The 18,916-nt window shown below is 34.7% G+C and overlaps 1 protein-coding gene across 3 annotated transcripts; it reads right to left on the reverse strand.

Moving 5' to 3' along the window:
• Positions 1–12,904: 12,904 nt before the first annotated feature.
• Positions 12,905–15,928, reverse strand: LOC131062041 (uncharacterized). Of its 3 annotated transcripts, none has more exons than XM_057995874.2 (4): positions 15,471–15,928; positions 14,638–15,264; positions 13,572–14,000; positions 12,905–13,450 (listed from the first exon to the last, which is right to left on the reverse strand). In XM_057995874.2, exons 2-4 carry the CDS (start codon positions 15,115–15,117, stop codon positions 13,388–13,390), a joined length of 972 nt encoding a protein of 323 aa, XP_057851857.1. In that variant the 5' UTR covers positions 15,118–15,264; positions 15,471–15,928; the 3' UTR covers positions 12,905–13,387. The 3 variants fall into 3 exon arrangements, with proteins under 3 accessions (XP_057851857.1, XP_057851858.1, XP_059077431.1); XM_057995875.2 differs by having other exon boundaries at positions 15,454–15,928; XM_059221448.1 differs by lacking the exon at positions 15,471–15,928 and having other exon boundaries at positions 14,638–15,437.
• Between the last annotated feature and the right edge of the window lie 2,988 nt (positions 15,929–18,916).

Below are 18,916 nucleotides of genomic sequence, written 5' to 3' on the forward strand. Positions count from 1 at the left end.
CTCTTCCTAAGGACATGAAGGATTCTTTCATGATTGAATTAAAGAAGCAACAAATTTTGTTTTCAGATTGCAAGGATACCATTGCATGGACTAAATCAAACACAAGAGTATACTCAGTCAAGAAGGGGTACAAAATCTTAGAACGTAAATCTCAATCCTTGCTGAAATGGCCATCTCATTTATGTTGGGATGTTAAATGCTTACCCAAAGTTGGGGATTTTGCTTGGTTGGCTATTAAGGATAGAATCCTCCCTAGCATGAGATTGGACCGGTTGGGTGTTACTCCCCTTTTTCTTTGTGTCTTACGTGGAAGATCTTATGAAACTTCTAATCATTTACTACTGCAATGTGAATTCGTTCAAGAGATCTGGAAGTGGATCTAAGGCAAGCTTCGATGGAGTTGTCCACTTCAAAATAGACTCTTAGATCATTTCCAGAGTTGGCTTACTTTATTCCCTTCATCTACTTTCTCATGCATATGGAAGGTAGTCCCTTCAATTGTGGTTTGGAATATATGGTTAGAAAGAAATACTAGAATATTTAAGAATCAGGTATCTGAGATGCAACAAATTAAATTTAAAATTGAACAATGAATTTTAGAAGTGGTGATGAGCTTTCTTAATAAATCTCCAAGTTCTAAGAGGATTTTTTCATCTTGGGATCCTTTATCTTGAGATCTTGGCCTTTTCTTAAACCTCCTCCATCAATTGGTTCTTTTAAGAAGGAAAAAGTGGATAGAACTAAAATTTCATGGCAACCTCCTCCAGAGTGTTGGATAAAACTAAATTTTGATGGAGCTTCTAAAGGTAACCTGGGTGTTTCAGGGGTAGGAGTTGTTCTCAGATACCACAAGGGGGAGGTAGTTTTAACATGTCAGATCATTGATTATGCAACAAATAACATTGTGGAATTTTCTACTCTCTTGTTGGGTTTATCCCTAGCTATTAAAATGAGGATCTAGAATATTATCAAAGAGGGAGAATCAATGAATGTGATCAATACCCTATCCAAATCTCTTACTTTAAATTGGCAATTGAAATATCTCCTGCAAAAGGCTAATGAAATGCTAAACTTTTTTTATTGGTTTCAAGTTGGACATTGCTTTCGAGAGGCAAATAGGGTAGCAGATGAGATGGCCAATCGTGCCGTTATGGAAAAGATATATTATGCTGAATGGGATTCCTATGGATGTGTGGGCAACACGTGTATAATTTCATATACGTTTGTCGAAGTTTATTTGGAGGACGAAGGCTTTTTGGTGTATTTTGGGTTCATGTCCTCTAGTTCTCATTATCTGCTTCCTAGGTTTATTTTGGGTCCCCTTCTTGATGGGCTCCATATGTATATATGTAGATGTTCTCCACTCATATTCAGTCCTGCATTCTATATGTTTTGAGTTTTTCTACTAGATCTATTTTGATTGGGATCTTAATACTCTTACAAGAAACTTTTTTCTCAGATTTTGATGTTTGTTCTCTCTTCACCCTGTGGATCTTCTTGTTCAAATTCTTCTTATTTATCCTATATTTTTATTAATAAAAGTTTAGACTATATGCCTTTTATTTACAAAAATAAAATAAAATTTTACATATACACCCCTCAAGTGTTTGAATGCCATGATTTTTCTTTGACACTTATAACATTCTTTTGACTTACATTTTAATATTAACTTTATTCTAAAATTGTGATTTATGAACGTAGGGTATGCATACCCATTAGAGAGTGAACTCAAGGAATATAAATTATAATAATAAAATAGAACCACTTACTATTTATGCTTTATAAGATTATACTGATTTCAGAGATGATACCTCTTTATAGTTTTTTTTAATGAGACGTGGTTTATTCTGCTTCGACTGTGTTTTTTATAGGCGTAGGTATTTGCTATATTTTATTAATTCAATAAAAAGATTACTGGTCATCTATTTCTGTACAAAATTAAAAAACTCCTATTCCAATTCCATTACCACCAGCCGAGTATTATACTTAATCAATATATATGGCAGAAGCTAGAGAGCTCTGCAAATGATAATATAAAATAGATAACTTGTGTCATAAAGATCATCATTATGACAGTTTTATACTATTCAGCTCCCCAGGGCATTCCAAATATAGCTGGTAGGATAGACAGAATGGAGTACCTCTTTACAGTGCATATAAGCTAATATTAGCATATGGCCAAATTTTATAATTTAGATTGAAGGTATAATGTTAGACATACGTGTGGAGTTCATTAATGTTTACATAATATGGAATTTTAAATATATAAAAAATGTTAGAGATAGGAAGGTCAAATCATTAGATTCTCATATCAAAATCTAATATATATCTCCCTTTATTATTTGCATTACTTTCATTTTAATTTGGAATAAATGTTTCATAGGTATGTTCCCTTCATAAGTGTAGAAAATCTTGGCATTCCTAATCAAACGCAAAGAATTAATGAATCCTTAGCTAATCATACACCCTTGCTAAATCGTGTTCCATGTGTTCCTCAAATAAGAATAAATCAATCCATAGTACTCTATCCAATCATTGTAATAAATGAAATTCACCCAGATAGAGGAATGATTCTAGCTTTTCCTCAAACTAAAGATAATCTAGTTGAAAAAACTCGAGAAAAAAGGAAGATATTAAATGTAAAGCGGAAAAATCGAACCCTTGTTGTTCTCCCCTCCCCAACTCCAAGGAGAGAGAAGGGAGGTCACTAGGGTTGATGGTTTTCACTTAGGAGAGACTTTACATTCAAAAGAGGGGTTGAAACCCACAAGATCCAATCCCACACAATGCAGGATTGGATTCTAAATGAGTTTCAAGGGTTAAGACATCAAGGATACCCTCTTTTGTAAAGAATGTAGATAGAAAGATTGAACTAGGAATGCATGTAAAGTAAGAAAGATTCGCTTATAAACAAAGATAGGGATACGGGATGAAGCTGTGGACCTGGAATTAGCAGTAAAATGTCGAGATGATGCTGTTCTGCAAATTTGAAAGAAAGTTGATGGGACGATGGCGCCCGGCTTGCACACGGTCCTCTGAAAAATCCGCGAAACGAAGGGGGACCTGTTCGTCTCTGCACAAGGATTCCAGATCTTCAATTACAGCCGCATACCTGCAACCTACACACAGAAAAGAGAGGACGATTGGGGGGTTAGGGATTAGGGGTTTGCCTTTAGGTCAAACCCCGGTTTTGGAATTAACCAAGAAATGAGAATGTTGTAAACGTAAATGTTTGTAATGTAAACAAGTACTGATACCTTGTTGTAAGAATGTTTGTATCCTTACATGCGAAGGTGTAATGTATGTTATGTGTTATGTGTTGTAAGTGATCTCCTCTTCAATGGTTGAATCCCTATCTTGAATGCAACACCTAGCCTTGAATGGAGACTTAGAATGCTCAATTGCTTGAAGGAATACTTGAATGCTTGAATGTTTGAATGTTTGAATATCGCTTTCACCTCTTGCTCTTTCTTATTTCCTTCCCCCCTTTCTAGGGGAAGAAAAGTAGTTTATATACTTGTCAATTAGGGTTGAGAGACTGATTTTCCCGACCTTAGGCCGACCTAGAAACAATATTTTCCAATTTGCAAACTTCAAGACCCGATGCCCAAAAGGAGACCGGGCCCAAAATAGGGCCAGGGACCAGGGCGCTGGGCACCCTAGTCCTGAAGGACCAGGGCGCTGGGCGCCATGGTCCCACCTCCCGGGACAGTAGGGTGCAAGGAGGGATCATGCCAAGGTGCAGAAAAATGCAGTTTTTGATGTCACAAGCAGGTTTCGGGGTCTCCATTTAGGTTCAACGTTGCGCTGCCATCATGAAGACCCAAATGCAGTCGAAATTGCAAGTGTCGCAATTTTAGGACGCTACATTTAGCCCCCACTTTAGCGGGAGTATAAGCGTACGCTCATACTTCCGGTAAAGTACAAGGAAACAACATTGAAAAACTTTCACCACGTCAAGGAGGCAAGATACACCAAGCCCCCAGTGGACTAAGGATCTTACAACTTCGATTGACAAGGTAAAAGGGAAGATCACGAGGGAGAACCATGACTATCAGTAGTAAGGTTCCCTCACTATGAGTCATGCAAGAAAGATATCAAAAATTTTCAAGGCAAAGCTAAATTTGTCAAGAAATTTTCAAGTATCTTGAAAAGATATGAACGGGATGTATGCCCCCCTACGTTAAAGCGATCGCACACGCCTCACCGGGGGTGATTGCTTTAAGGTAGTGATACATATAAGAAATGAGAAGGGAGCACGTTATCACAAAGATTTAGCCCCCAAGTGTGAGATAAGCCCAAGGATAATAGACACGAAACACAAAGCATGAGGTGACTTCGCTTTCCTCGGGGTCAGTATGTTGTATGATAATTCATGTATATAATATGTATGTATGCATAATTGTTCTTCATTCCCCAATCAAGGAAGGTCACCTAGAAGAGGGGAACACGTGTCTTTTGAGTGAACATGAGAGAGACCAAAAGAGATCTCAATGCTTTGCATTGTCCTCAAGTAGACAAAACTAAGGACAAAAAAAGAGAAGAATGAGAATAACACATAGAAGAAGTAACAAAAGAGATCAAGAGAGGAGGAGAGAGTCTGCTATGCTAATGAAACTAGTTTAGCACGTCATCTACCCCCCGATCTTGCTGATCAATATTTCAGGAAGGTAGGAAACATGCTAGAGGAGGAACATCCAACACAGCAGATGGAGCTATCACAAGATCCAAACAAGGGCTATGTTCATGTTCCGAGCCACGTTGTTCTTGTCTAGGAGCTAGGATAAGTTCTTTAGAAAATTCGTTAGATAAATGGTTATCGACATCAACATATTCATATTCACTATCAGAAGAAAGAGGAGTAACATTTTCATCATGAATAACATTTTCATCTATATCATCATCAAGATTTATAAAAATAGGATCTTTAACTCGCATAGGATCAAGACCATCATGCATCTTATGTTTAGGAGATTTCGGCTCAATCTTCGGCCGAGGAGAAAATGGAATAATATTGGCTGAAGGTGTTTTTGGGGATTGCAAAGTTTGAGAAGCAGTTGCCTGAGCTCTAAGACGACGCTTTCGTCGGCGTTCACGTGCAGAACGATTTCGTCTAGTCTTAGTAGGAAGTTGAGAAGATTGAGGAGGAGGAATGTTCTCATCCTTATCACTTGGGTGTTTAGGTTGTGGTCTCTTAGGTTGAATAATAGGAGAAGAGGAAGGTCTCTTCTCTCCATAAGACGAAGGAGGAGGAACTGCTCCATATAAGGGAGGAATATTTGGTTTAGGAAGGAGACCAAGTCCATCATGACGAGGAGGTATAGGTCTACTTTTAGGAAGTTTATTCGTCATAGTCACGTTCATAGGGATGGGTTGGGAATCTTCTTGAGGAAAGACATTAGTTTTATCTTTCAAAGGAAGAACTTCCTTCTCAAGAACGATAGGAATATCAAGTTTGGGTGTTCTAGGTTCACTTAGAGATAGGATCATATCTTTTTTCCACTTTTGATAAGATTTGAAAAGATGATCACTTCGCGGAGGAAGAGATTGGAATTGTTTAGGCCAAAAGTAATCAATAGGAATGCTAGAAGTTCTTTCAGCTGGTTTAAAGAGGCTATGATTGACAGTAACAACTTCACCATTATGGGGAAATTTCAAACACTTGTGAATAGGAGAAGCAATAGCTTTCATGGAAGATAGCCAAGGATAGCCTAGCTTCGCACGAAATTGTTCGGATGATGGAATAATAACAAAGCTCATATCAAGGGATTTGTTATGGACCTCAATAGGTAATGTAATAGAACCAATTGCAGGAGAAGAAAATGCATCAAATAATTTCACAACCACATTTGTTTCATCATAGATCACTTGATTCAATTGCAAAGTAAAAAGAAATTCTTCAGTAATGATATTAACCATGCAAGAAGGATCAATAAGCACTCCACGGCAAGGTGTATTCTTGACTTTTGCAACTATATATAAAGGACCATCAGGTGCCCTGATGGTTTCACTGGAATCAAAGGTGATGGAAGGTTCTTTAGGGATTTTTTGCTGCTCTACAAAGTTAATCACATTCGGAGTCATAGACAAAAGACTATCAGGCGAGAAAGAGGAATCATTAGTATCAATCGCATTAGAGGTATGAGAAGGCAATGGATCAGTAAAAATCTTAAGATTTTGGTTAGGACGAGCTACAGATGTGTTGCCTTTATCATTCACACCAGAAATAGAGATAGTATTATTATCAATCAAATCTTGAATTTTACCCTTTAAAGCAAAACATTTTTCAGTATCATGCCCAGGATGACGATGCAATTGGCAAAAAGATTTGTTATCAAAATAGGGTGAATTAATCTTTGTAGGATCTATTTGCTTTATAGGAGGAAGAGTAAGCACATTTTGTTCCAATAACTTATTCATAATACTATGCAATGATTCATTCAAAGGAGTAAACTTTCTTTCTTTCTTGAAAAACTTAGAAATAGGAGGCACACCTGATGCTGCATTCACATTGTTGTTGATGATGTTTTCATTGAATTTAATGGACTCTTTGTTCGGTTTAAACTTCCCAAATGGTTGTTGACTACTATCACCTTTATCACGCGGAGCCATAGGATTTGCTTGTTCCATTTGACTCACAGTCAGTTGATAATTGTGAAGAGTTGCGCACAACTGTTGGAAAGAAGTAAACTTAGAAAACATAAGTTTTTCTCTAATATCTTTTTGTAAATTAGAAATAAAGATTCTTTGAATGTCATTGTTAGGTACTGGAAAAGAAATTTGAGCATACAAATGCTTATATCTACCAATGAAATCAGTCACTTTTTCTTTAACACCTTGTTTACAATGCATTAAATCAATCAAAGTAACTTTAGGACTTATATTGTTTTGAAATTGTTGAATAAAAGCATTTGCAAGTTGTTCGAAAGAAGTAATAGAATAAGAAGGCAACGAGCAATACCATTGTAGGGCTTTATCTCTTAATGTTCTAGTAAACAGTTTTGCAAGCAACCTTTGGTCATAAGCAAAATCGGTACATATTGTTTGAAAGGTCTTAACATGTGTTAGAGGGTCACCCTTACCATTATAAAGCTCCAAATGCGGAATTTCAACATGTTTAGGGGGAATAGCTCGAACAATGTCAAGAGAAAGTGGGCTCGTGACATCAAATGTGGGCACACTAAACTTAGATTGATTAATAGAGGCAATTTGTTGCTGTAAAGAAGAGACGGTTTGTGCAAGATTGTTAATGGTCGCTTCAATCGAAGAGTTCATATTAGATGTGTTAGATTGTGATGGAGGTATTATGTTATTGAAAGAAGGTATTGATTGAGAGTAAGGTGGTGGGACACTATGATAGTTAGTCATAGGAGATGATTGGAAAGGAGGAACACTACAAGGAGGAATGGAATGGTTAAATGAATTGCCCCCTTGCGTCATGTTCATTTGTGGAGATGTAATAGGAACACTCATTGAAGGAATGAATGAAGAAGTTGGATTGAATGAAGGAAGAGGGTTGATTGAAGAAGAAGGATTGCCCCCATGACTGGTGATCATAGGCAGAATGTCTTGTATTGAAGTAGTCATTATGTTTGATGTAAAAGTAGGTATACTAGCAATAGGAGTTGTCAAAGGAATAGAATGATCAACTTGAGTAGGAGGTTATGTATAACCTAAAGTTTCGGCACAACTCTTCATAGGCATCACATTCGAATCCACAATGTGTGCAATACCACCCAAAATATCAATTCCATTCTTATCACTTTGAACCATACATTTTAGACCCTCAATTAATGAAAGAGCTTCACTATCGGGGTATTCTTGAGACATCCATTGTCGAAAATCATCAAATTGGTTATCCAATTTGGAAAGTTGTTGTACAGAAACCTCATGGAGAGCTTCTTCATCATTAAGAGGATTAGAGGAATTACCCATGTCCTCGTTAAATAGGCCATTCAAATTAGGTTCCATCTCTTCAGTAATTAAACCTTGGAAGGACTTAATTCTAAGGCTTTGTCTAACGAGAATAGTGTAAGTAGGGCTTATTGTTGTAAAACTCATGCACTAAAGAGAGAGAGAAGATTTTGAATTTTAGAGGTAGCAAATTTCAATAAAATCAACCAATCTCCTAGATTTAAGCTGTTAAATGCAATCAGGACAATCTCCCAAAATTTTGGAAAAAATGTCTGGGACCGTGGCAAACGGAGTGCACACAGTCCTTGTAACTTTTTTCGAAATTTTCAGGGATGAAAGTTATGATGATTTTAAAGCTAATCTGAAAAAATTGAGTGATTTTACGATCTGTAGATAGGCCAAATTAAAGTTGCAATCTCAAAATTGAACCCTACCAAGATTGTTGAAAAATGTAAAATTTGAATTTTGAAAAAGAGAGGGAAGCTGAAATTTTGAATTTTATGATTTTAGAGGGAATACTAAAAGCAATGCAAGTTTTGAAATTTAAAAGTTGACTCGATTTCATGCAAAATTCAAATTTTGAAAATGGAAATCAAGGTTGTTGCAATTAAACACTTAATTTCAAAAGTCACAAACTGCAAAAATTTGAATAAAGCATTGAATTTCGAATGAATGCCAACACACTTTTCAGATTTAGGACTGTAAGAAACACAATTTTGATATGAATTTCAATTTCAATGATTTTTGAATGATTAGAAGCCTCAATCCAAGCAATCGCTAGACCAACTTTGACTTTAATTTTGAAAGTGTTAAAATTGATAAAATCAGCCAAAATTCTGGATTTTAGCAGAAAAATACAGTAAGATCTAGCTCTCGAAATTTCGGAAAAAATGTCGGGGACGATGGCGCTCGAGGTGCACACGATCCTCGCAACTTTTTTCCAAATTTTCAGGGATGAAAGATATTGTGATTTTGTTGCGGAATCCAAAATTACAGCCGATTTGGAGGTGTTTTGATCAGTGAAATTATCAGTCAAAGGTTGAATCAAGAAGGTCTTAAAAATTAGGGTTTTGACATTTAACCACTTAATTTTCAGAATTAAAGTACAAATATGAATTGACAATTTGCAATAGAAGGGTAAATCTAAAACAAGCATTAACAATTAAACATTCCACAAGTTTAATTACTAAAAAGAAAATTTTAGGGTTTTTATGCAATTAACCTCTAAAATTTGCAAAAGATCAAACATGGAAATGTAATTAAGGAAACAAAATTTCCAGATCTAACCATGAATAATCAGAATGAGGATGTTCATGTCAGGTTCACCAAAATGTAAAGCGGAAAAATCGAACCCTAGTTGTTCTCCCCTCCCCAACTCCAAGGAGAGAGAAGGGAGGTCACTAGGGTTGATGGCTTTCACTTAGGAGAGACTTTACATTCAAAAGAGGGGTTGAAACCCACAAGATCCAATCCCACACAGTGCAGGATTGGATTCTAAATGAGTTTCAAGGGTTAAGACATCAGGGATACCCTCTTTTGTAAAGAATGTAGATAGAAAGATTGAACTAGGAATGCATGTAAAGTAAGAAAGATTCACTTATAAACAAAGATAGGGATACGAGATGAAGTTGCGGACGTGGAATTAGCAGTAAAATGTCGAGATGATGCTATTCTGCAAATTTGAGCGAAAGTTGATGGGACGATGGCGCCCGGCGTGCACACGGTCCTCCAAAAAATCCGCGAAACGAAGGGGGACCCGTTCGTCTCTGCACAAGGATTCCAGATCTTCAATTACAGCCGCGTACCTACAACCTACACATAGAAAAGAGAGGACGATTGTGGGGTTAGGGATTAGGGGTTTGCCTTTAGGTCAAACCCCGGTTTTGGAATTAACCAAGAAATGAGAATGCTATAAACGTAAATGTTTGTAATGTAAACAAGTACTGATACCTTGTTGTAAGAATGTTTGTATCCTTACATGCGAAGGTGTAATGTATGTTATGTGTTATGTGTTGTAAGTGATCTCCTCTTCAATGGTTGAATCCCTGTCTTGAATGCAACACCTAGCCTTGAATGGAGACTTAGAATGCTCAATTTCTTGAAGGAATACTTGAATGCTTGAATGTTAGAATGTTTGCATATCGCTTTCGCCTCTTGCTCTTGCTTATTTCCTTCCCCCCTTTCTAGGAGAGGAAAAGTAGTTTATATACTTGTCAATTAGGGTTGAGAGACTGATTTTCCCGACCTTAGGCCGACCTAGAAACAATATTTTCCAATTTGCAAACTTCAAGACCCGATGCCCAAAAGGAGACTGGGCCCAAAATAGGGCCAGGGACCAGGGCGCTGGGTGCCCTAATCCTGAAGGACAGGGCGTTGGGCGCCATGGTCCCACCTCCTGGGACAGCAGGGTGCAAGGAGGGATCATGCCAAGGTGCAGAAAAATGCAGTTTTTGATGTCACAAGCAGGTTTCGAGGTCTCCATTCAGGTTCAACGTTGCGCCGCCATCGTGAAGACCCAAATGCAGTCGAAATTCTAAGTGTCGCAATTTTAGGATGCTACATTAAAAAATTTGTTGCTTAACTAAAATGCCTAACAAATAAAGTAACTTATCTTAAAAAAGAGAATATCTATATGCAAATAATCATAACCTAAATAAGAGTCAAAATTCCCCAAGCGTTGTCAAAACATAGAACACCAAATTGAACAATGGAGGAGTTCCATCACCATTGGACAATTATAATTAGAATGAATTTAGACCTCCCATGAGGATTAACTTAGTTGATGTTGCACTTAACAATTGATGCCACATACATAACATCAATTCACCCACAAAGTTGGATTGAGCTCATTTTAAAATTTCTTTTAACATATTTTAGAATGAGATCTTGAATGTTGAAAATTTAGAACCAAGTGGGCCTCATTAGGAAGAGATCTAGTGTCAATGGGGTACAAATTTCTAATTTTTTTAGATAGTTATGTATTTTCCTATGAAGTGGATAATGAAGTTGAACAAGATGGTGATGAGGTCCATGTCTTTCAATGAATTTTAAAATGTCACAGTTATGACCTCAAAAGTAATTACCAAAAAGAACTCTTAATATCATGTATTCCATTGAACAATCATAATACGTCTCCCAATCAAAATTCTAGTAGCAATATCGAAGCACCTAAAACAATCGTCTATCCTATTACTAGTTTACAAGTTATGATAAGGTAAGACTATAACTTTCCTCAATAAAAATGAAACCCATATGTTAGACTCTTATAAATTACAATGATTTATGTAGAAGGTCAAAGTGAGCTTAACCTTGTTTGAGTTAATGAAGATGCCTCTAGTTAAGAATGCATTCTTAAAATCCTTAGAAGAACCATTTCTAGAAGAAATCTTTGCTATTGAAGAAATACTATTGAAAAGTCAAAAAGAAAAATCTGCTATCCAAGTCATTGATTCTTATATAACTTATTTATGAAGAAAAAACCAAATCACCACATTTTCTTCTTTATCTTAAGTTTTTTTGGAAAGAACTTACACAATTGTTTGGTAGAATTAGGATCATCAACTTATTTCATGCTCTTATATGTGTGCAAAACTTTGGGTCTCACCCTTTCCAAGTCTTCGAAAATGGTAATTGAATTAGATAAAACTAAAGTGAATTTCATAGGAGAATTGAGTCATATCCACATGCAATTGGCATCTAACCTTAGTGTTCAACATTATATTGAGATCCGTGTTGTGGAAATTTTAAGATATATAACATGCTCCTAACTAGAGACCAATCAAAGTCTTTGAATGAATATATGGCTACCAAATTTTCTCACATGTGGTTGCTAGAGAGAGGTATTCCTAATTAAATCAAGATAGAAATAGAACCAAGAATGAAGCATATGATTACTAATTGCTCTCTTTTGTTGTTAGGATTTTTATCGAAAGGCTTTCTTAGGTAAAATCATTCTATCCCCTATATATTGTAGATTATGCATGATTTCATATTCTTTTATAATGTTTTGTTGATTTGATTAAAAACATAACTATCATTTAGATCAACTAATTTTAAAATTTTAGGTAATCAACTATTCAATTGAAAGATTCCTATAATAAATGCATCATGAATGCTCTAGGATGAGTGAGGATATTTGATAGTTAGGAGTGTTAGATGAATGCAATTTAATTCCTTTAAATACTAATTCTTAGAAAAAATTGATGTAAGCATGTGTTTAGTTGGTTCACAATAGCTAGTAAAATAGGAAAGAGTCAACTAAACTTAATTTAAATCTTAAAAGTTAGGGCCTCTGACCCAAGGTTGTGGGATCAATCCCAGATCCATGTGAATAACCCTAGACAAAAGGTGGCAAAGTCTGAGCATGGAATGAATGTCTAGATACATGGGCAAAATAAATGTGAACTATATGAAAAGATATATATATATATATATATATATATATATATATATATAAATAAATAAAAGTCAAATATGTGGGAATGTATGTATACGGTAATCGGTGAAGGCTAGAGAAATGATACCAACTTCATACAAGATTATATCGATTTTTAATATATAAATGTATCAAGGCGTTCTCTCAAAATAGACATAACACTAAATAGAAAATGGTATGAGTATACAAATTTTGCAATTACAACTAGATGCCACTCAACTATTATATATCTTCCTCTACATTTTATTTTAAAAGATTTGTCATTATGTATTATGAAAATTTATGTCTTCGTTCTAAATAAAAATGATCATTTCACATTTGAAACCAATCAAGTCACTTAATTAAGATCATCTTTTAATAAAAACAATTAGATTGCATAGATACTAGCATCCATAACTTGATATCGTGTATTACAATATTATGAGGGAACATGCATTAATCTAAAAGTTGTCCTTTGACCAAGTGATCACAAGTAGGAGATCTATTATGTCAAAATCACCTAAGGTTCTAACGAAATCCAATTATACATGCAAAAAAAATTAAACCTCGATGATATAATCAAGAAACATACTACCATCCTATCAATTCAGTTCAACCAATTAAACTACAACCTTTCGCCCTTAAATTTTAATATAAGAACAAAACTATTGTGACATCTACATAAGCAGATGGAATTAGTGACATCTACATATGCAGATGTAATTAGTCACACATCTGCAAATGTAGACTAAACTATACATAAACTTGTCAAAAATAACAGTCCCAAGCCAGTTTATTTCAAGTATACTGAAAGTTGTACATCTGTATCCATTATTAGGAAGGGCAATTAGTTGGCTGAATTTCTTATCAGCAAAAGCTAGCTTCACAAGCTATGAAGCAGCAAATTCTCTCTGCTTTCCACTTTGGATGTGGTATTTGAGCTTCTCCTTGGCAAAGAAGGCAAAGGCGCCCTGTGAGAGAGCTTTGAGGAAGAGTCCTCACTCCTTCTGTAGTCCTTTATTTATAGTGAATCTATTCTATTCTCCTATTTTCTTCAATCTAATGTGAATCTATGCAATCCTCGTAAATCTTGGGTCGACGTGAAAGAAGCGAAAACAAAGGCTGCACTCATCAACACAATAACATTATATTCAGATCTATCACTCATTTTTTTTATACCAGCTTTATCATGTCAAGGTTAAAATAATAAAAATCTAGCAGTGCTGAAAATGATATGACATACCAAACAGCTCAAGAATCCCCTTGGCATGGCGGCTGGTATTTTGTATCCGTGCATGTCTATGATCTGCTTCCTCCCAACACTAACCTGTGAAAATCTCATCTCTGCCGAGTTGAAGAACTTTGAGAGTGCATCATGAAATTCCAAGTCTTCTTCGCTCTCTTCTGTTGATTTTCTCTCATGGGTATCTTTGTTTTCCTTGTGATGCCGTTTGGGATCACAGTGATACAAATTGGGAGACTGAGGAGCGCTTCTATACAGCCAAGACCCAGTCCCTTGACTAGATAGCTCTTTTCTGGGAGATTCAGAGCATGAAGATGATGACGAAGAAGAAGTAGTTGTAGCACTCAACTCTGATCCGCCATTAGAGCTCCTCATCCTACTAAAGCTCAGTAGGCTGCTGCTCCCGCTGGATCTGGAGGCTCTTGATACCTGAGAAAGGAGACAGAATTAATATGGAAACGAGGTTATTAGACACGATCAGTTAAAACAGAGTAGTACCAAAACTCTCACATTCAAATCCAGAACAATTGGAGCCAGAAAAAAAAAAAGAAAACTTTAGAGTTGTGAATGATAACATTCAAATCCAGAACAATTGGAGCCAGAAAAAAAATGAAAATTTTATAGTTGTGAATAATTTTACAATTTTAAAGTTCATTAGAACATTTTGTAGCAGAAGAAGAAAAGATCTACCTAAATAGACTTGAGAAAATTAAAAAATGAAAATGTCTTGTATGAAATCCAGAAAACCATTTTAGTTATCTAATAAGGGAGCACTGAAACTTCTTGGACATCATTATATATATTAAATAAATCTTCAAAACATTCTGTAACAGAAGAAGAAGAAAAGATCTAGCTAAATAGACTTAAAAATGAAAGATTTTATATAAAAAAATTAAATAAATAAGCAGAACATTTTGTAGCAGAGGAAGAAGAAGAAAAGATCTAGTAAAATAAAATCCAAAAACATATTATTTTGAAAGATTTTACATCAAATTCAGAATCACTTTAACGATCCGAGACATGAAGCCTGGTTATGTCCAAAATGACTCAAAATCCTTAAAGGTACCTGAGAATTTGAAGCACCGGGATTTGAATCCAGGGACACCTTGTTAGGGCTTTGGTGATGCCTGTGGAAAATCTTCTTCATCAAGTTCTGTGAGTACCACTTGGTAGTTGGGACTCCCCAAATTGGGGAAGCAGGGCGGGCCGGAGAAAGAAGAGCCGGGGGCGGGCTGAGAGGCGCAAGCTGCTCCATCCGAGCAGGGGTTTTGGGCCTGCCTGGTTCCGCCTCCCACTGGAACGGAACAGTCCCGGGATCGGCAGGCCTGTAGAGAGATCTGGTGGAATGCCCCATGCTTTCCTGCTTGCTAAGCAACAGGTTATAAAAATCGTTGTCCCCTTTCATTTGGAGAACCGCCGGACGCCTCTGTTCTTCCTCTGGTTTGGCTTTCCCCGGCGCTTCCTCCCATTTGAACGGAATTGCAGCTGAAGGACCTAAAGCTTCTTCCAGCGTACTCTCCACTGAAAGGGATCTCTGCAGAAGCATTTTCCGCTAATCGGAGGGACCCACGCTTATAAATATTCACTCTGCGGTTGCTTTACAGTAGAGAAACTTTCAGGGATTCAATTTCTGGAAAGCATTTTTCTTAGGCAAGATGATCTCGAGAAGCTTTTAAGCTTTTAAGCTTTCCAGCTGTAGAAGAACAAAACAGCATCAGAACTTTGCGGATCACTGTGAATCCGAAAACAAAAGTTGAAGAACACAATTGAAGATTCCTGTGAGCAAGTACACAGAAATAATTGGCAGATGATGATGAAATTGAATAAAAAAGAACACAGGAAAATGAATCAAGTTTCCTGTGAATATAATGAATTCACCGACCTTGCCCCTTTTTATACCTAAATTGTCTTAGAGCTCACTTTTAAAAACCGGCCCGCCAAAATATAAGGGGAAAATGGCTGAATTCTTTGTTTTCTTGCTTTCCTTAATTACATGCACTAGATGTGGGCGAAGAATTCATATTCCTATTTAGGCGAACGAGGCAGCTTTTCATGGAGGAGACAATCCTTCGTGCTTCAACGTGATTTCCCTGCAACCAACTGGATCTAATATAAAACTGGATTTCTTTTCTATTTCCCATTACATTTACCTCCTCTGAAACCACCTTTTGTGCCTTATGTTTAGGCTTCCACAGATTATTTTAATCTCAGCTTTAAAAGTCGTTGAAGTTAAATAGCATGCTTCAACCACGCATTCATGGCGTAATGGCGTGATGTACCAGGGAAGGACTATGCATGAATCCGTTAATACAATTAAATTACTTTAAAAAAAAGCTCATTGTTATGAAGACTGGTTTCGATTTGGCAATGGTATTGGGTATATTATAAAAAAGATGTTTTAGATTGAATTGTATGAGCTTTTTAAAAATTAAACAATGGATTCAATTGAGTATTAATTTGAGATATTTGCAGATTCCATTGTGTGAGTTTTGTTTTCATCAATGTTTCAGATCACATTTCGTAACACATCATCGGCATGAAAGAGAGAAGTAGGAATTCCAATCACACGTCATGATGCATCATTAGGATGAAAGAGAACCATAGAGAAAATGAAAGCTGGTACAATCAAGTCTATAAATATCTTAGTTAACTATCATGGAGAGTGGAAATCTAATTCAATTAATTTAATGAAATTGAGTTCTTTTGAGATAGTATTTGTAAATTCAAATTGTGTCAGCTTTATTTTTCATCAACGTTTTGGATCACACATCATGATCCATCATCAAGATGATAGAGAGATGTAAGAGTGGGATCACACTTCATGATCTACCATGAGGATGAAAGGGAGCTGTAGGAGAAAATGAAAAACAAAGTTGACAATATCTTGGTTAACTATCGTCTCCACTTTGGAAATCTAATGCGGTTAACTTAATGGTATTGAGTATTTTTAGTAGATTTAATATAGTATTTTTAGTTATGATTTAAACGTTGTTAGTCTTGATTATAATTGACGATAATTGAATAAAGTGTATTTAGTAGATTTTAGAAGTAATAAATCATGTAATAAATATACATGTACAAATATATAAAGAGTGTGATTAAATGTTTAATTATAAGTAGATTTTTTTTTTATAGAGATCTTATATAATATTTTAACAAAACACACCAATATGATATTATAATTAATAATATATTTTTAAACATTTGATTTAAACAATAATTTTATGAAATAACTTACTATTAAAATATAAAAAAACATTTATAATAATGTATCATTAAATGAAAGAGAGTTGTAGGAGTTTAGATCACACTTCATGATCCATCACGGGGATGAAAGAGAGCTAGAAGAGAAAATGAAAAACAAAACTCACATAGTTAAACCGAAAAATATCTTGATTAACTATCATCGCCTTTGAAAATCTAATACAGTTAACTTAATAACTTTGAGTTTTCAATTATGATTTAAAGATTGTTAATCTTAATTATTATTGCCAATAATATAGATCTTAAATATTATATTGTAAATAATAATTGTATCAAATTACTTACTATTAAAATTTTAGAAATCATTGAGAATTATACACGAGTATAAAATCTTTTCCCCTAACTTATATTGTAATCAATCTGAGTCTTTGTTTTGGACGTGGTATAACTTTAGGTTTAGAGAATCTTTAGTGAGTGCATGGCTTGTGGAAGAATGCTATGAGTCAAGGAATCGTTGGAGTGAAGAGAGATAAAATCAATTTGTTTTTAATTTAAATAAGATTGATGATGTTGGTTTTACTTTGGAGGATGTTTTGCCTTCTTTACACACTTTGAAATTCCTTAATTTTACAACAACCGTGTAAACGCTGATAACAAGCTTTACAGAAAATTAATTGTATGGTTCAGTGTATAGAAAAATGGTATGTTCAATTACTTAGAATTTTTAATTGAGTTTATATAATTGTAAGGATATTGGTTTGCCTTGTGAAAAAATAAATATAGTTTTGAATTTGGTTTAATTTTTTTTTTTTCTTTCATTTTTAAGTTTTCAAATTCAATTTTAATTTTAGATATGAGTTGGCCCTCTTTCAATTAATCTTTATTTGTTGATTTGAGTATGAAATTTTTATTTTATACATTCAAAAATGCGTAAAGAGATGCACTTCAATTTTTTATATCTATTATCGAAATAAAATCTAATTCACATTTGTATTATCGTAGTCTTACATTCGTATTAACACTAAGAGAGTATTGGCTAACATAGTGCATTGGTAATCACGCATTAGGCATCTTGCATGGCTTCTTAACTTTTCTTGAAACTATAGAGGATGAAAATGTGAATTAAATAAGATAGAAAAAATACGATGCAAGATCCAAATTCACAATCCATGTGATGAAGACTAAGATCTATGGATAAATCAAATGATAAACAATAATATCAACACAAAAACCTTACCTAAGACTCCATTGTGATTTGATACTTGCTTGAGTCCTTGATATAGATTTGCTCTCAGATTTTGTCGCATAACCTTGATATCATCGTGATCTAGTATGAAGGCTTGATGCTCGATAGTTATAGTACTAGCTCTTGATAATGATAATGCTCATGAAAGTGATAATTTGATTATAGTGTAGATGCTCAAAACTGCTAGGGGGAATAAGTAAATGAAAATCTTATTTATATGCCTCACATTACATTTCATCAATGGTGGAAATTGAATGACAAGATCAACGAATGAGAAAATTTGAGAGAGGATAGGACTTATAACGCACAATGATTTATGATGTGGAAGGATAAGGAAAGGTGTAAAATGTATGGAGGAAATAAATAAAATATTTATTTTATTTATTTGAGATGGAAAATTAAATAAATTATTCAAATTCATTTACTTTTGAGAGGGAAATGTTAGATATAATTAAATAATCTTTATAAAATATTTAATTATGAGAGAAAATTAATTAATTAATAAAATTATTTCATTAATATTGGGGTTGAAATAGTAAATTTTATTAGATAAAAAATATTTAATTACTTATGGATAGAAAAGGATGTCATTTGAATTTATTTAATTTTGAGATGGAAATGTTAGCTAGAATTAAATATTTTTTGAAAAAATATTTAAATATGAGAGAAAATTAATTAATCAATCAAATTATTTCATTAATATTGATGGTAAAATGGTAAAACTAATTAAATAAAAATATTTAATTGATAGAAGAAAAAGAATGAATTAATTAAATACTAAGAAAATATTTAATTAAGAGAGGAAAAGGACAATGAATTAATTAAATGATTAACAATTATTAATTAATATGGATAAGTGAAAGTAGTAACATGACGAGATTATGACCCCTTGTCT

The sequence above is a fragment of the Cryptomeria japonica genome, chromosome 5 (assembly GCF_030272615.1).
Source record: "Cryptomeria japonica chromosome 5, Sugi_1.0, whole genome shotgun sequence".
NCBI lineage: Eukaryota > Viridiplantae > Streptophyta > Pinopsida > Cupressales > Cupressaceae > Cryptomeria > Cryptomeria japonica.